The sequence below is a fragment of the Peromyscus californicus genome, unplaced genomic scaffold (assembly GCF_007827085.1).
Source record: "Peromyscus californicus insignis strain IS unplaced genomic scaffold, ASM782708v3 Scaffold_16__1_contigs__length_79575227, whole genome shotgun sequence".
Classification (NCBI taxonomy): domain Eukaryota; kingdom Metazoa; phylum Chordata; class Mammalia; order Rodentia; family Cricetidae; genus Peromyscus; species Peromyscus californicus.
In genome coordinates this window covers 14,040,756-14,059,711 of record NW_026294458.1, presented here as the reverse complement: position 1 = coordinate 14,059,711, position 18,956 = coordinate 14,040,756, and the positions used below count along the sequence as shown (strand labels likewise).

Here is an 18,956-nt window from a genome sequence, read left to right as displayed (position 1 = left end):
GCCTAAATGCAACGTAGTCTCTTTGGGGGAGAGCCAAGAGACTCAAATGTGTTCTGCAAATGGACTCAGAACTCCCTAAGTAGGGAATTTGAGGTTTCCAGATACCTAATGGTTGCCTTAGGAGTGAGTATTGCAGTCTCTACATGGTCCTTTCTCTTGGCCTGTGGACTCCTTATCTTATGTTGATGGACCCAGCTGTGGCAGAACGAGACCATAAAAGGAACCCTTGTTCCTCAAACAAGGGATCAAGATACATAACCTTTCAAGCCAGCAGTCTAAAGCACAGATTTTCTTGCCCAGAATCCACGACAGGACCATGTGATAGAAGCAGCGTGTTTCTTTCCAGGAGAATACAGCTTAAAGACAGACCAGAAGGGAGTGTTCTTGTGGGATGTTGAAGATTGAAGAGCAAGAGGCCAGAAGTTTAGAAGTAGATAAATAGGATCTTGGAAGTAGGCAATACATAGATGGTGAGGTTAGCCTATTACAAATAGCACCATAAAGCTAAGTTTGGGCCCAGTGGAGGTGGATTCAGTCATGAAAAGAGCTGTACTCTGCCTAAAACACACCTTCAGCTCTGTCCCCACTTTACCATCTTATCACTGTCTCTTGCAAGCTTCCTCCCAGTCTTGATTCCCTTGTCCTGCTCTCACTTTAATCTTTCCAAAGACTGTTATCCTCCTCGAGTTATAGCTAAAGACATGTCCATATCTGCCTTTCTGATTATTCAGGACAAAAGGTTTTCAAGGCATTTGTCTTGTTTAGCATCTACAAAGTGACTAAGGATCTTGTAGTGACCAGTAAATGCTCGGTGAGTTACTACTTAAGCCACATGGTGGACGAATGGCATTGGATTTTTGTTTGTTTGGGTTGGTTTTGGGGGGGAATTTTTTTTTTTTTTTTTTTGAGGCGAGAGGGTGGGTGTTTTGTTTTTCCAGACAAAGTTTCTCTGTGTAGCCTTGGCTGTCGTGGAACTCACTCGGCTGGCCTTGAACTCAGATCTCTCCTGCCTTTGCCTCCTAAGTGCTAGGACGAAAGGTGTGCACAGCCACACCCAGCACTGAGCGGCATTGTTTGGTATCACTGAATCCAAACTGAGTATCAATCTTTTGATGTCTTCCCAGTTCACATTATTTCATCTCTCACATAACTACTCAGAGCCAGTTACTCACACAAAAGTGATTTATTTGAATATCCAAAGCACTTTACAAAATTATATAGAAAATCTAAAATCATTCCATTGTCCTATTTTATACTACCATCATTTTAGAAAATAACAGGCTTGATTACTTACTAGAAAAAAAATGTCTTTGTTATATGTAAAATATTCTTGCTGTTACCTATAAGAAAGGAGATGAAGGATGTCAAAGAGGGAAGAGACAGGAACAATTTAGTTGGCATCTGTCCACCCCAAGCCCAGAGGTGAAGAAGGCATTAAGATGCTAGTATGTGGTTGGCGCCTATAGTAACCCAGTCATTCAGAACAGTTAATTTGTTATGTTCAAGCCACTCTAAGTCACTGACATCATTGTTTTGTCAATTCACCCAAACCCTGCTGGCTGTTAAAACGACAGACACTAAACAGGGCTGCCATTTGAGACCTCCCGCCAGGACCGCAGTGAAGAGACCATCTCTAGTCCCGATGAGGAGTCCTGTCCCCACATCCGATGCTGTGACAATGACCTATCCTGTGTACAAATCCACAGATACTGAGGCATCGCCTGTACGCCACTAAAAACAACAATGGTCTCAGGGTTGGAAACACTGTCAACCACGCTGTCATGAGCATCTAAGGCCCCAGGACTCAATGGCGGTGGGGTAATACTTAAGCTACTACTACCCTGACAATAGGAGCCTGTGAGCACTTCCGCCTCAAACACATAGATTAGCCTGTCTGTGCTTGAGGTTTTCTTGACCTTGTCTGCTAGTTTTTTGAGGCTCTTGGTGAAATGTATGCCGGTTCCATAAACTGGGTCTGGAAGAGAAAAAAAAAATTATGTTCTAGTAGATGATGTCTATTTGGGTGCTAACAGTATTTTCTCTCTAGACCTTCACATAATTACCTCCACCCTAAGTTCCTCCCCTGAGACAATATCACTGATACCTTCAACAATAGTTTTACATATTAGAATACATCATTAAAATTTACAGAGAAGTCACTAGCTTTCAAAGCAATTTCACATTGATTAGATTCAATTAATCTGTAATTTGGATAATTTTATTTAAAGCATAAAAAATCTAAGATTCAGACACATTATGATTCAAGTCATTATTAACCAGAAAATTAGCAGCAATAAAGAAATCTGTTCTTAAAACACTGGCTGGCTACACAAACTACAAATAGGTCTGTATCTACAGCTTTTGAGAAAACAGATTTTAAATATTGTCCAGTAAGAACAGGCAGCATTAGGACAGGAGGATCCTGAGTCTGAGGCCAGCCCGTGTTACATATACATACACAGCACAGGAAAAAGCATCAAAAAGAAAGGGGAACAGGCGAGAAGGCAGAGTCACAGACATAAGAAAAGCAAATGTAAATATGCTTGTTTCTTATTCAAGAAGAGTACCCTTGGTTTAGGAGAACATAGTCCTGACATCACCCCTCACAAGGTGTCCTGGTCTCTGACTGTGGCCTGGAACAGTGCTCCACTAAGTCAACTCCATTGTCCTGAACTAGATTCGTTCAGGACACTTCCACCCATCAGGCAGTCTGGAGACTATGACAGTAGAAGGTGATGCTTCATTCCCACTACTAGAGATGAATAGTCTCCGTTCTGGTGTAACACCTATTCTATTATAGATTCTGGGATATTAACAACACTCAAGAGCCAGGCATGGTGGTACATGTCTGTAATCCTGGCACTCAGGAGGCTGATGTGGGAGGATTCAGAGGTCAAGGCAAACTGAGACTATATAGGAAGACCTCATCTCAAATAGCAAAACAGAAATGAAACCAAGCAAACGACCCTCTAAGAGTCAAAGCGTTCAGTAGCCCTTTACTGTAGAGATATTTAATGTAGCTTAGTGACATGTATTAGCACCACAAAGCCGTGGCTCACTCCTCAGCACTGAAAACAAATAACCTCATGGAGAGGGGAACACACTAAAACTTCTCTGAAGCTATCCCTTCCTTCTATTCTATTCCTGTCCCTTCTATACTGAACCAAACACTGACTTACGCTCTAGAGCAGCACTGGAAAGTAGAAATTCAATACAAGTCACATATGCCACTTTAAGTTTTCTAGTAGCCACATTTAAAAAAAAGAAAGAAGAAGATGAAATCAAATTAGAGTAAAAGTGTCACTTCAGTATTGAGTTAACTGTGTAATTCACTAGGGTGTGGGCTGGAGAGATGGCACAGTGGTCATGAGCACTTGTTTTTCAGAGCACCCAAGTTCAGTTCTGTGGTAGTTTGAATAGGAGTGGTCCCCATGGACTCCTGTGTTCAAATGCTTGACCCAGGGAGAGTGGCACTATTAGATGTGTCTTTGTTAAGGAAGTGTGTCACTATGAAGGTGGGCTTTAAGGTCACATATGCTCAAGCTACACCCAGAGTGGCACACAGTCTCCTGCTGCCTGCAGACCATGATATAGAACTTTTAGCTCCTTCTCCAGCATCGTGTCTGCCTGCATGCCACCATGTCCCACCACGGTAATAATAGACTAAACTTCTGAAACTGTAAGCTAGCCCAAATTAAATGTTTTCCTTTATAACAGTTGCTGTGGTCATGGTGTCTCTTCACAGCAGTAAAAACCCTAACTAAGACAAGTTCCCAGAGCCCATATGGTGGCTCACAACCATCTGTATCTCTAGTTTCAGGGAATTCAACCTCTCTTCTGACCTCAACAGGTACCAGCCACACACACAGCGTGGTGCACATGTACGTGGGCAGGCAAAACACTACTACACATAAAATCAACTTTTAAAAAATTGTATACTTTTAAAAATTCACTAGGGAGATATTTTACATTTATTGTAGGTTTCGAAATCCAGTATCTATTTTATTTACCTTTACAGTACATCTCAATTCAGATTAGCCACATCTCATGTTCAATAGTCATAGATGGCTAGAGGCTGCCACACTTAATAGTGCAGTGATAAATGGCTATGCTAGTATTTCTGTTTTCAAAACAATCTCCCTGCATGGTAAACACTGAAGATACAGTACCAAAATAATCTATGTTCCAAAATAATAATAATCTGAAACTAAAAATAGATACATTTTTCTTTGCAAGAGTTTCGTTTTGAATATTATCTCAAGGACAAAAGAGATAAAGCACTTAGAACAAAGCCTCTTAATACGTATATATGCACATATAAAAATATATACCCATATATATTCATATATGTATATATATTTATTTTTAATTCATAAGAAAACCATAAAATTTTAGCTTCCATAGTTTAGTTTTCTGAGAAGTTTTTTTTTTTTTTCAACAAAAGGCTAAGAACCTGAAGGACGAAGAACATTTCTTCGGTTTTGATTTTAAACCATAAACAACAGGAAAATAAAGCATGATGTTCTTAGAGCAGTTTTCTCAGCTTGAAAGTCCTTTCTTCCAGCTGGGAGAACCAAAATAGTAAGAAAGAGATGTAACTAGTTCTGACCCAGACACTGTAACCTTCCCCCTCCCCAACTTACCCCCCTTTCTATTTCCTGACCAAAATCCTAAGCCTGTCTGCTCTGATACTGGAACACCTCACTCTCTCTGAAGCTCACCTCGCCCCATGAAGCCACAGACTCCCACTGCTGAGCCTGCCTGCTGTCTTGACTTGCAGCTCAGCAAGTATGGTCTTCCTTCTATTTCCACTTTCCTCCTCCAGGCCAACACACAGACTTCCAACTTGCTTGCCTGCCCGATTATTTCCTCTCACTCCAATAAAATAGTCTTTGAGTTCCCTGCCGAGTCCATTTGTTTTAAATTTGTTTTAGTGATGTAACCAAGATCCTGCAAAAGGGATCCTGTGTCCCCTTGTGGCATTATGAAGACATGACCTTGACCTCGAATTACTTCTCTTATCTGCTGATTTTTTAATTTTGTGTGCTTGTGTGTGTAAATTTCATTTATCTTCTTTATGCCTGTGTGTTTGTATGTTTGTGCACCATGTGCATGCAGTGCCCATAGAAGCCAGAAGAGGGCACTGGATCCCCCTGGGACTGGAGTGACAGATGCTTATGAGTCATCAGGTGGGTGCTGGGAATCAAACCCTGGCCCTGTGGAAGCACAAGTGCTTTTAACTTCGGAGCCATCTCCAGCCCTGCTTGCTGGACTTTTTTAAAAAAATTAGATTTATTCATTTTTATTTTATGTGTGAGTGGTTTTGCCTACATGAATGTGTGTGCACCATGTATTCCTGTCCAGCAGCACATGGTAAGTAACTGTTCTGTTTTCCCTCTCCTCTTTCAAAATGGGAGTTATCACTACACTTTTCCCAATCCTTTTCATACCATTAGCTAATGAGAAAGGGGGGCACTTCACCTGCAAGACTATACCTGATTCATTCACAGGAAATAGAGGATGAAAGGGCTAGGCGTGGAGGTACAGGCCTTTAATCCCAGTTACTAGGGAGGGAAGGCAGAGGCAGGCAGGACTACATAAACTCTGTCTTTAAAAAAACAAACAAACAAACAAAACACCCAGGGGCAGGTACAAAACACCAGTTTCTTAAATTTAAGTAAATGTGCTTCTAACTAAGGAATGGGGGTTGGTATTGATAATTCTGTTGAGATGAAAAGGGCAAAGCAGGGACACTCCCACTCTCTGCAGCCAGAACACAGAAACAAGAAGGAGATTAAAACCTGAACCAGAGCTCCTGCTGTTCACACTTGCATCAAAGTAATACCCACCTAAAAAATACAAAATACCTAAAGGCTAGTGCCAAAGGGTCCCTCCCCATAGCCATACATGGATGTCTGCTCACCCTGCCCAAGTAGGTAGTCCTGAGGATTGTGTCATGAGCTTGTAATCCCAGCAACGGGGAGGGAGCAGGTCCCTGAGGCTCACTAGCTAGCCAGCCTAACCAAGTTAGTGAGTTCCAAGAAAGAGCGAGAGACCCCGTCTTAGTTACCAGCCTGAGGATGAGGCCCATACCTACCATGAGGTGTTGAGTACAGTCTGTGGAAGCCGACTCTGCACACCACTTTGCAGAACTGATATGGCACCTGCTGAAACAACCTTTGGCTCCCGGGTCCCCTCGGCGTTCTCCCTTCCATCCTTTTCTTCTTCTCTTGGAAGGCAGCCATGAGCACATCATTGTCTATCTTCCCCACCTATAAGCAAAAGAAAAAAAAAAAGAAGAAGTGAATTGGTCTGAAAAATGGCTACTTAAATTGTCTCCTGCACTACTTGGAAACTACATGTGCTATGTGCATGGAATACATGCATTTTGCTTTTCAATTCTCCCCTAATTTGGTTTCTCTCTTTCAAAACCCTACCCCCTTTTTCAATAAGTGCATTTAATAAAGTCAGTTGTATACCTATGGTCCCAGAAGTGGAATCAGGAGGATCAGAAAGAGATCAAGGACAATCTCAGCCACATAGCAACTATGCAACTAGCCTGGGCTACTCAAGACTCTTATCTCAAAAAAAAAAAAAAAAAAAAAAAAAAGTAACAAAAAGAAAATTCACAGGCTTGGGAGATGGCTTAGTTGGTCAAGTGCCTTTGAAAGCATGAGGACCTGAGTTCCATCCCCAAAAATCTACATTTTAAAAAGACAAGCATTGTGCCATGAGCTTGTAAGCCCAGCATGGGAGAGGGAACAGGTCCCTGGAGCTCACTAGTTAGTCAGCCTTGCCAAGTTAGTAAGTTCCAAGTAAAAGTGAGAGTCGCTGTTTAGTTATTATTCTGTTGCTGTGAAGAGACACAATGACCAAGGCAACTCTTATAAAAGAAAGCATTTTTTGTTTTGTTTTGTTTTTCGAGACAGGGTTTCTCTGTGTAGCTTTGCGCCTTTCCTGGAACTCACTTGGTAGCCCAGGCTGGCCTCGAACTCACAGAGATTGGCTGGCTCTGCCTCCCGAGTGCTGGGATTAAAGGCGTGCGCCACCACCACCACCGCCCAGCTCTAAAAGAAAGCATTTGACTGGGGGCTTGCTTACAGTTTTAGAGGGTTAGTCCATGATCATCATGGCAGAAAGCAGACAGGCATGTGCTAGAGCAGTACCTGAGAGCTCTTCATCCCAATCCATAGGCAAAGGGCAGAGAGAATGAGACACTCAGCCTGGCATGGGATTTGAAACCTCAAAGCCCACCCCCAATGACCCACCTCCTCCAGTAAGGCCCCGCCTTCTAACTCTTCCAAAACAGTTCCAGTAATGGGGCCTAATCATTCAAACATATGGGCCTATGGGGGCCACTCTCATTCAAACCACCACAGGCCTTATCTCAAAACACAAGGTGATCTGTGGAAGATGAGTGTCCTAAAGAAGGATAATCGCCAAGGTTCTCTGACCTCCACGTTTGAAACATCAAATATTAGGCTTTTCTGTCAGTCTTTTTTTCCCCCCCATGACAGGATTTCTCTGTGAAATAGTCCTGGCTATCCTGGAACTCACTCTGTAGACCATGCTGGCCTCAAACTTACAGAGATCCACTTGCCCCTGCCTCCCAAGTGCTGGGATTAAAGGCATGCGCCGCCGCCACCACCCAGCCTTTTCTGTCAGTATTTTATGAGAAGAACTTCAAATCTTTTTCTCTCTTCTACCTAGTAAGACTTTTACAAAAATGTTTTAATCCCCCACACTATAAATCTTTTTATTTACAAAGGCGAGACAGTCTTGTCAGAGCTTAAGTAATTTCGACACTGACACCCCCCTCACCCCTTCATTTCCTTTTCATGGTTTCCTCTACAGCTAGCCAACTGGGAGACACTGTGGGTCAGACCCCAGTCAATGGGGAAAGAACACAGTCACCACCGGTGTTAGAATATAACCAAGCCAACTCCCCACCCGGTCTGCTTGCTCTTCTGCTTTCTGAATAGCACACCCTGCTAATTAGAAGTAAGGTTTTGCCTCGCTGAGATGCTTTCATGGGAGCAGCCTCTTTATCTCAACAGCGTACACATACCAGGCATGTATACCCTGCTACTGTGTCATCAGTATGTGCCAGTCACTGGTACTGAAATGACCAACACCACAGACATAGCAGTGTCCCATGAAAGCTAATGGTTTGTGAGATAAAAGTAGATAAACAGTGATAACACAGCAGATTAAGTGCTGTGGTACTTTCTACTCTTCTGGTCATGGATGCTCGCAAATCTTGAATCTGTGACTCTGCATGTCTTGAGACCATTTCTACCTCCTGATTCCAACTACACCCTCAGGCCTGAATTCCCACCCAGTCTGACTCCAAGTGACTGAGCAGCTGGCTGAGAGTCCTTGGCAGGTGAATTTTTATGTTGGCTACAGAACCAATTAACAGCAAAGTGAACCAGAGCCTCCCGTGATTAATCATACCTTCACAACCCACAAGCCACACTTCTCAAACTGCCTCTTTCGGTCCTCAAGTTCCTGAGTTAAAGGTACTGGGTAATGAAGATATGTGTCTAATTCTTCCATTTCATCCAGCTTCCCTTGCTGATCAGTCCACTGTTCTAAAAAATGAGAAAGACAAAACCTTGTTTCAGTGCTCCATGAACACAGGGAAAAAATACTATAAGGTGCTGTGGATATCGCTCTGTATGCTGTGAATGTGTTGCTCTGATTGGTTGATAAATAAAATGCTGATTGGCCAGTAGCCAGGCAGGAAGTGTAGGTGGGATAAGCAAACAAGGAGAATTGTGGGAAGGCTGGAAGGCTGAGTCAGGAGACACCAGCCCACCGTCCATGGAACAGCATGTAATGGCACACAGGTAAAGCCACAGAAAATGTGGCGACATATAGATTAACAGAAATGGGTTAGTTTAAATGTAAGAAAATGGGAAGGGGAACATTAATTATACTTTCCCCCCTACAATAATGCTGTAATTATGGTAAATGGTTGTTACTCATAGGAAATTTTGTACTTCAGCCAGGTTTCAAAAACAAGAATTAAGAAAGCATGAAGGGGCACTGGAGACCTGGCTCCGCAGTACTTGTTCTTGTGGAGGACATGAGTTCCTGGGTTTGGTTCCCAGCACTCACAGAGTGGCTCACAACTGTAACTCAAGTCCCAAAGGATGTGACACCCTCATCTGGCCTCCATGAGCACTGCAAGCACATGGTACATAGACATGCATGCAAAGCACCCATACACATAAAAAATTAAACAAGAAATTGTGGGATGGACTGGAGAGATGACTCAGAGGTTAAGAGCACTGGCTGCTCTTCCAGAGGTCCTGAGTTCAATTCCCAGCACGCACATGGTGGTTCACAACCATCTATAGTGAGATCTGATGCCCTCTTCTGGTGTGCAGGAATTACATGCAGGCAGAACACTGTATATGTAATAAATAAATAAATCCTTAAAAAACAAAAAAGCAAGGGAAACAATAGGACATTCATACAACATTTCAGTTTTTGAGCCCATTCTCTTCTCTACTTCATGTTCATCACACCACCACTGAAATCATCAACACAGCTTTATAAACAAGGAAGTAGAAATTCAGAGGAGTTAAGCAACTTGCCCAATACAACCAAGAAGGTATGCAGAGATCTAGGGTGATAAACCTGGCTGTCATTTGTGTTTCCTATAAGAAGACAAGGCCAAGTCCTGGGAACATGTGTCGCTCGTGGTATGAGCAAGAGCAGAACTCAGAGCGGCAGACTCTATGGTCCCCTCCCCTCCCTTCCTCCCTCCCTCCTTCCCTGTTCTCCTCCCTTTGTTCCCTTTATTCCTCTTAGCCCCCCCTCTTCCCTCTCTCCTTCAATTTGGAATTCAATAGGGAACCTGTTTTTGTCCAAGGAAGCTCTCGATTTGACTGAACACACAGGTAGATACACGAAAAACGAGGAGGGGTGGAGGCTCGCCTTACCTCACTTTCAGTTTGACTCCAGAACAAGCATGCTAATCCGAAGCACAGTGCCTAGTCAAATGGGCTTCAGTTTAACCATGCAAAGCAGGGGATAAATTCATGGGAATGCCCTAGAGGACTAAGTCATAAATCCGAGAAAACAAGAGGGACAAGAAACACAGCAGAGGAAATCCAGAGCCCCAGACTTCAAAGGAAGAGACCAATGGCTCACATTTCTAACGTGTGACATTAGCGTCCAGGTCTCCTGAATTCAACGTTAACCAAACTCCTGCTTCAGACCAGGCTCTACAGGAGGAGGTGGGCCCCTGAGACCAAAGATCCACAAACCTCTACTGTCAGAAGTAATTGTCAGAAAAGATAAAGCAGCATGAAAGGGAGTTCTGCCTCAGTCCAATTTTGTTCAAATTATCAACTGACAACTGGGCGGTGGTGGCGCACACCTTTAATCCCAGCACTCGGGAGGCAGAGCCAGGCGGATCTCGGTGAGTTCGAGGCCAGCCTGGTCTACAGAGCCAGATCCAGTACAGGCACCAAAACTACACAGAGAAACCCTGTCTCAAAGAAAAAAAAAAAACAAAAAACAGAAAAACAAAAATTATCAACTGACAGATGGCTCAGCAGTTAAAAGAGTGCTGGCTGATCTTCCAGAGGTCCTGAGTTCAATTCCCAGCAACCACATGGTGGCTCACAGCCATCTATGGTGGAATCTGATGCCCTCTTCTGGCATAAAGTCATAGAGCACCCATATACATAAAATAAATAAATACATCTTTAAATTTTTTTCAACTGACATATAGTTAAAAATCCATAAAATAGAATTTAAAAATGACTCTTTGTTAATAACATACATAAACTTTGACCCAAAAGAGGACATTCATTTGAACCTCTGAAATGCTACGCCATTTTTCAGGAGAACGTGAGACTTCCATGAGTCTATACTACTAATCATGGTTCTCCTGAGCTAACATTGGTGTCAGTTTAAATATCCAGATTCATTTTGTAGCAAAAACAAAGTGAAGGCCGGGCGGTGGTGGTGCACGCCTTTGATCCCAGCACTCGGGAGGCAGAGCCAGGTGGATCTCTGTGAGTTTGAGGCCAGCCTGGTCTACAGAGCGAGCTCCAGGACAGGCACCAAAACTACACAGAGAAACCATGCCTCAAAAAAACCAAAACCAGCCAGGCGGTGGTGGCGCACGCCTTTAATCCCAGCACTCGGGAGGCAGAGCCAGGCGGATCTCTGTGAGTTCGAGGCCAGCCTGGGCTACCAAGTGAGTTCCAGGAAAAGGCGCAAAGCTACACAGAGAAACCCTGTCTCGAAAAACCAAAAAAACAAAAAAAAACAAAACCAAAGGGAAAAAAAAAAAAAAACAAAGTGAAAAACACAATCTTAGTTCTTATGCTATGGTTTTGCCTGTATGTGTCTGGTGCCAGCAGAAGTCAAAAGAGGAGTCAGAACCTGGAGTTACAGTGGTTTTGAGATGCCATGTGGGTACTGTAAACTCAACCCAGGTCCTCTGTAAAAGCAACAAGTGCTTGTAACTGCTGAGCCAAAGAAGGGGTCTCATGTAACCCAGCCTGGCCTGGAATCTCCCATACAGCAGAGGATGACCTTGAACTAATTCCTCTGCCTATACCTTGTGAATGCAATCACATCATATGCCTCTGCAGCCTGTTACATTAGCCTGTACTCAGTTTTTTGTTTTGTTTTGTTTTTCAAGACAGGGTTTCTCTGTGTAGCCCTGGAAGTGCTGGAGACTAGGCTAGCATCACAGAGATCCACCTACAGAGACCCACTGGCCTCTACCTCCCAAGTGCTGGGATTAAAGGAGTGCACCACCACTGCCTGGGTATACTCTTTTCTTCCCCCCAGCTATACTCTTATTTCTTGACTTTCTTTCTATGGTTAGTTGCTACTTATTCAGCTTTCCATTTTCTATATCTCCTTCAAGAAGCCTTTTCCTGGGTTCCCAGGTGGGCATAAGGTGTCCTTTGTACTCCCAGAGCATGGCCACCTTCCTGTCATAATTTACCTGCTCACTTCTCAGTACCCTCAGTTAGACTTTGAGCAGGAACAATGTCCACCTTGTTCATCAGCAGTATCTAGCACAATAGAGTATGTAGTAGGTAAATAAATGATTGAAATAACCTGTCTTCCGGGATGACATGTGATTGGGTTTTACTGTTTGGTTGGGTTGGTGTGTTTTAACCTTTTTTTTTTTTTTTTTTTTTTGAGCTTATAGGATTATAGGATTTGCCTTCACTCAAAATGGCACTTAATTTTTTTTAAAAAATAACATTTATTTCTTTGTGTGGATGTGGGTATTAGCTGGTATCCAGGGGTAGAGAAGACAGCTTGTGGAAGTTGGTTCTTTTCTACCACATGCATCCCAGGGATTGAACTCAGGTCGGATCGCAAGTGTCTCTACCTGTTGAGCCTTCTTGCTAGCCATTAAAGTGGCATTTTAAATGAGACAGTATCTTGGCTGTAGGACTCTATAAGATCTCTATAGGCCCAAATGCCCACAGTTAACTCTAATGAGTTTAATTACACTGACTGAGAGGTACTTGGGTATATCTCATAATACCAATCCCCAACTCTGTTGGGGACAGAGTTCAAAATAGTAATTTTAGAGATCAAAATGCCAGCAATACATAAATGTAACAAAACTCAAGGTAAGTGATCAGGTAGAATATATCCACACTTGAATGCTTCATTGAACTGGGCATGTTGGCTTTTTGTTTATATTTTTGTTTTTGTTTTTCCTCCATGGCTCTAGTAGGTCTTACTTTAGGCTTTCTGTGTAATTACCTCTTAGGCAATCCATGTCATCACAAGTAAATCCAATGGTATATGCTTCTATTTATTAATAAACAACTCTGACAGTAGAAAGACAAAATACAATTTATCGAAGTGTTATGACCTGAGCTGAGCGCAGTAGCTCACATCTGTAATCCCAGTACTTGGGAGGTTGAGGCAGGAGGACTGTCCTGAGTTCAGAGCCCACCTGGGATACACAGTGAATTTCTAGAAAGCCTGAGTTACAGTGTGAGACCTTCTCTCAAAACCAAACCATAACAAAACAAGATCAGGCATGGCGGCAGAGACCTGGAATCTCAGCATTTAGAAGCCAGACACAGGAGAATCCAGAGTTCAAGGCCATCCTTAGGTACATAATGACTTTAAGGCCAGCTTGGGCGACTTGAGACCCTTTCTTTAAAAAAAAAAAAAAAATCGCCGGGCGGTGGTGGCGCACGCCTTTAATCCCAGCACTCGGGAGGCAGAGCCAGGCGGATCTCTGTGAGTTCGAGGCCAGCCTGGTCTACGGCGCGAGATCCAGGAAAGGCGCAAAGCTACACAGAGAAACCCTGTCTCGAAAAACCAAAAAAAAAAAAAAAAAATCTGGATATAACAGAGCTGTTGGAAACATGAGCTCACAGCAGCTGTGGCCACCTGCACAAGACCTGCCTAAGATCAAGCCAGTCAAAATTTGAGCGTGTACGGGGAGGTTCTCAGGGACTGCCACCTCTAACTAAGGAACTATTGGTATTGGATGGCTCTAAGGAGGAAGAGTCCATTTTCTTCAGGGATACAGCCTGATAGGTTGCTCATGCTCCGTTCCATTGGACGGCACTAGATTCATGGGTCTATGAAGGCTGCAGTTGGACTCAGGTTTAAAGAAAGGAGATGGAACTGGAAGGGAAATGTGGGGAAGGCCTAAGAGAAGCTGGAAAAGAGGAATAGGGGTGAATATGATCAAAATACACAATATACAGGTATGAAAATCCCAAAGAATAAATAAAAATATTTACACGCCCAATCATGAGAAGTGAATAAGCTAACACTGAACCTGAATGAATGGCTTGTCTTTTCCTTCTTTCAGGCTGTTATTCACAAATACACGAGTACACTCATGACCAGAAGCAACAATTGGGAGAGCTGACATTTTTGTTTTGAGACAGGATCTTCTGTAGACCAGGTTGGCCTCCAATTCACTCTATAACTGAGGGTAGCCTTTGAACTCCTGATTCTCCGGCCTCCATCTCCCACGTGCTGGGATCACACCTGGCTTTGGGGGATCAGGGGTCACGTTTTTCTCCTTTCTGCTTCTGTCCCATCTTCTCTGTCTGCAGAGAGCTTTGCCCTGACTTAACAAAGACACGGTTAACACCAACACCACTGGGCCTCCCTCATCCCTTACTTAGGAGGACATTTACTTGAATTTAAGAAATTCTTTTTTTTTCCCCCTCTTTTAATTTTTATTTATTTATTTGAGACAGTCTGACTACATAGCCCTGGCTGGCCTGGAACTCACAGATTCACCTTGAAGGTGCTGGGGGGAAAGGTGTGTGCCACAATGCCCAGCAAGAGCTTTTGCCCTAGTATGCAATTACTCACCTAACAAGCCCCAAAGACTTCTCTTCTTTCTTCTCGCCACTTCTTCCTGAACTTCACACAGCATACATTCAATATTCGTAACTGTTTCAATGAGCTCAGCCTGGTCACCTCTAACCTCTAGAGTTGCCTTACTTGGACTGACAGTCTCTGAAATGGTGACACTTAAGGTTGTCTGGAGCTGAGACAGCGTGTCATGCTCTTTTTTCCCAAGGTAGAGAATATGGCTATTCTCAATGATGTAGCGGTTCTCGGAAGTCAGCAATCCTTCAATCCATTCTTTGGCCTCATACATCTCTTCCACTTTTACACCTATCAGATTGATGGCAGGGGATCCAGCTTCAAGTCCACTTCTCTGCTCCCCTCTGGTCCACTGGGGGACTGAAACAACTATCAAAAACAGATATAGAAGACTGGTGGGTTTTCAATAGTGCAGAACATCACAGCCACTGTTTGCCCCAAGGGTATTACCACCATTGTCTGTATGAGCAGCTTAAGACCTATCTGTAAAAGCTACACCAGGTGTAAAGGGAATCTGCATGCATAGTTTATGGCCTCCTTATAAACATACCAGTTAGCTTAGAAGACGATGGATTTATCATATCCACCCTCTGCTGTGTGTGATTTGTCAATTCATACATAAGTTTCCTGCTAAGTGAATTATCTTTAACCTCTTGCACCCACCAGACTTAAAATCAAATCCCTAAAACTACAGAGTTCAAGGAATAAAACGTATTTTTAAAAAACAAAAACTGGCTGGGTGGTGGTGGTGGCGGTGGCGGCGCACGCTTTTAATCCCAGCACTCAGGAGACAGAGGCAGTCAAATCTGAGTTTGAGGTCAGCCTTGTCTACAGAGTGAGTTCCAGGACATCCAGAGCCACACAGAGAAATACTGCCTTGAGGAAATAAAGAAAGACAAGCTTAAGTTGAAAGTGGTAGCATGTGCTTATAATCTCCACATTTGAGAGGTGGAGCCAAGATCAGGAATACATAAAGGTTTTGAGGCCAGCTTGGGCAATGTGAGAGCCTGTCTCAAAAAATAAAATAGAGGGGTGGCTCTTGGAAGAGCTAGGAAGAGAACTAGGGAAAATGCATTGTATGAAATTCTCAGAGAACTAATTATAATCTTAATTTTTTTTAAAGGTAGCAAGGGGTTGGAGAGATGGCTTAGCAGTTAAGAGCACTGGCTGCTCTTTCAGAGGCCCCAGTTCAATTCCCAGCACCCACATGGCAGCTCAGAAGTTACTGTCTGTGACTGTGGTTCTCTCAAACAGACACACGTGTAGGCAAAACACTAATGCACTTTTTTTTAAGTATTAAACCGGTAGCCAGTTAGGCAAAATATTTCACAGAAAAGCAAACACAGCTTATATCTACGTGAAAAGACGCTTATCTTGATGGTGATTAGAGAAATGCACCATCACCTACCAGCTGGGAAAGAATTTAGAAGTTTAACAATATCAAGTGTTAAGGAATCTATAGAACAACTAGAACTCCTAAATTTCTATGACATAAAACTGAGACAAGCTTTCTTATGAAAGTTAAAACCAAAAACTATTGCAAAGCTTACATTCTGTTTTTAAATTAAGAGATTGATTGATTGATTGATTGATTCAGACTTGGTAGGAAGCACCTTTACCCACCTTTACCCACCGAGCCATCTGAAAAGTTCACATTGGAACTAACTGCCCAATGGAAATAACCTGATTACCCTTCAATAATGGAATGTTACTGTACTGATGAAAAGAAATTACCTTTACATGACTGGGTCACAGAAACATATTCTGAGGGGAGAAAAAGCAAGTCATTTAAGATTTCCAGAGTCATTAAGTAACTTGTGCATGGCTCTAGGACTAGTTAATCATGTCCACTGAGCTAGTGGGTGGGGGCATCTGACTCTAATGCTTACACAATTCTCCTTCCCAGTAGCAATCCTCAGACAACAGGGTAGGGGTTGGAGATATGTCTCAGTGATGAAGAGGATGTACTTATTGCTCTTCCAGAGGACCCAAGTTCAATTCCCACCACTCACATCAGGCAACTCACAACCACATCTAACTCCAGCTCCAGAGGGATCTCTGGCCCATGAAGGTAAAATGCACTTATGTGTACATGCCCGCCTCCTCCCATAACTAAAAAAATTTAAAAAGACAACTGGGTATTCAGTTTCTATCTTTCTACTGACATCATAGCTAGGTGGTACCAGGAGCTCTGGAAAGCATTAGGACAGAACAAGAAAGGAGGAGGAAGGGAGCTGAGTTGAAATAAAAGTCAATGTTTAAGACAACAGAAGTGAAAAGGGAATTTTAACTGGTGGCATTCTTTTGCTGTTTTAGATACTTATTTGGGAATTTACATTACTTTCAGGAAGGACACAAAAACAACGCATAGTGGTACTTCTTTGATCCATCATTATTAGGAGAGCAGAATTACTTGAGGTAACTAAATTGTTCAAATCACTAAGGGTAACTTTACTAAGAACTAAAATGCATTCAATTAACTATTCACTATACAAATATTCCTAATGAAAATTCACTTCTCTTCATCCCTGGCTAGTTTAACTTTTCCTTGATAATCTAAGACAATCCGTATCAAACATTCTGAATGGCAATTATTTTCCTGTGGTTTCTAATTTCTTTTTTTTTTTTTTTTTTGGTTTTTCGAGACAGGGTTTCTCTGTGTAGCTTTGCGCCTGTCCTGGAACTCACTTGGTAGCCCAGGCTGGCCTCGAACTCACAGAGATCCGCCTGGCTCTGCCTCCCGAGTGCTGGGATTAAAGGCGTGCGCCACCACCGCCCGGCCTGGTTTCTAATTTCTTTACAGATATTTTCAAGAACTACTGAATAAATCATGATCCTTGTCTCTGCACGTCAGTTTAATGACATATAGAACTTTTATATTCCCTTTTTGCATTGGCTTTACCTAAAATTCCATCCCTTGCCTGTTCTTCTATATTCCATGTGACTTCCCAAATATGCACTGTATTTGTTTGCTCCTATTGGTTTTATTCATCTCAAGTGCTGCCCCACCACTGCTGGCCGATGTTAATCTTTCCATCCCAAAGCTCACCTTAGAAATATTCTTGACCATGAGGTCGTTCTTGCTCCCTCCGAGTTGAGGAATCTTTCCCTTCGCTACTCTACCTGAGGAGTCTGACTATCGAGAACTTCTCTAGACACTGTTCTAAGAGCTTTACATATATTATTGTTATTTAAGCCACACAACCCTATGAGACAGGAACTATCTAGCTTATCTTACAAATGAAGTCACTTAAGATTCTCAGAGTCATTAAGTAACTTGTGCCCCTTCTTATTTGCCTCCTGGAACTGGTTTAATGCTTTGTAATTTTAATTAAAAAAATCATTTGATAATTGGAAATTATAAAAAAAACTCTATTTATTTAAATCACAGTTCATAATTGAGCGCGCTCTCTCTCTCTCTCTCTCTCTCTCTCTCTCTCTCTCTCTCTCTCTCTGTGTGTGTGTGTGTGTGTGTGTGTGTGTGTGTGTGTATGTGTTTGAGAGCACACATGTACTATGGTACACTTTTAGAGGTCAAAGGACAATTTGCGAGAGTCAGTTTTCTCCTTCTACCATGTGGGTTCCAGGAGTTGAACTCTGGTCATCAGGCTTGGCAGCAGGCGCTCTTACCTGACCGATAACACAGGCTCCTAAGACTCGCCACCCCAAGACTTAACAGAGCTACTTAACAGTGCTGAACTTGCAGCACTACTGAGCCGTTAAACATTCCACCCCAGTCCACTCACATTCCAGTGAAGGAGTGGAGGTCTGAGACAAAACTAACCTCACTAGAACACCACATCCAAGATTGGTGTACTCCATCAATCCCAGGAATCCCAAACCTAGCTCAGCTGTGAAACCAGCTAGACAGTTTTAAAGAGACCAGAGTTCCTGGATCAGAATCTGTAATCAGAATATATGCACAGGCACCCCACCTTTCTTTAAGAGTCTCATGTAGCCCAGAATGGCTTGAAACTTGCTTCCTAACCAAGTATGATCTGAACTCCTGATTCTCCTGCCCCCACTCAGGTACCACTATGCCTATAGGACCCTTAATTTCTTACTCACCACTATTACTGCTGAGATTCAGTTCATTAGACCTCTTGGTCATTTCAGCACAAAAAACCTAAAATAAGCACAGCAGGGAGGACAGTCATCACAATCAAAATCTACATACATACATCACACCACTGTCTCATTACACTCCATCCCCACTCCCACAAGTCCTTAGGTTGCAAGCAGGCCATCTCACTGGTCCATAGTTACCACTGTTATCCTCACTTTACAGACAGATCCACAATCCAAGAGAACAACATGTCTATGAGCTACTAGAACAGTGGTTCTCAACCTATGGGTGGAAACTCCTTTGGGGTCAAATATCAGATATCCTGCATATCAGATATTTACATTATGAGTCATAACAGTAGCAAAACTACAGTTATGGAGTAATAAAGAAATAATATTATGGCTGGGGGGTCACCACAAAATGAGGTATTAAACTGTATTAAAGGGTCACAGCATCACTGTATTAGAACATCTGAGAAATGAATACATATAATATTGAAAGAAAACAAAAATATGGTAGAATT

General features: G+C 42.7%; 1 protein-coding gene across 3 annotated transcripts in view; it reads right to left on the bottom strand.

Annotated features, from left to right (window-relative positions):
* Positions 1-1,164: 1,164 nt before the first annotated feature.
* Parp9 (poly(ADP-ribose) polymerase family member 9) overlaps positions 1,165-18,956 on the bottom strand; it is a 34,815-nt gene continuing 17,023 nt past the window's right edge. For all 3 annotated transcript variants that reach the window (XM_052740452.1, XM_052740450.1, XM_052740451.1), the window contains 5 exons: positions 18,436-18,493; positions 14,350-14,736; positions 8,458-8,594; positions 6,098-6,272; positions 1,165-1,975 (listed from right to left, as the gene is read on the bottom strand). In XM_052740452.1, the coding sequence (XP_052596412.1) occupies positions 1,578-1,975; positions 6,098-6,272; positions 8,458-8,594; positions 14,350-14,736; positions 18,436-18,493 (1,155 nt within the window). In that variant the 3' untranslated portion in view covers positions 1,165-1,577. The remainder of the gene's footprint in view (positions 1,976-6,097; positions 6,273-8,457; positions 8,595-14,349; positions 14,737-18,435; positions 18,494-18,956) is intronic.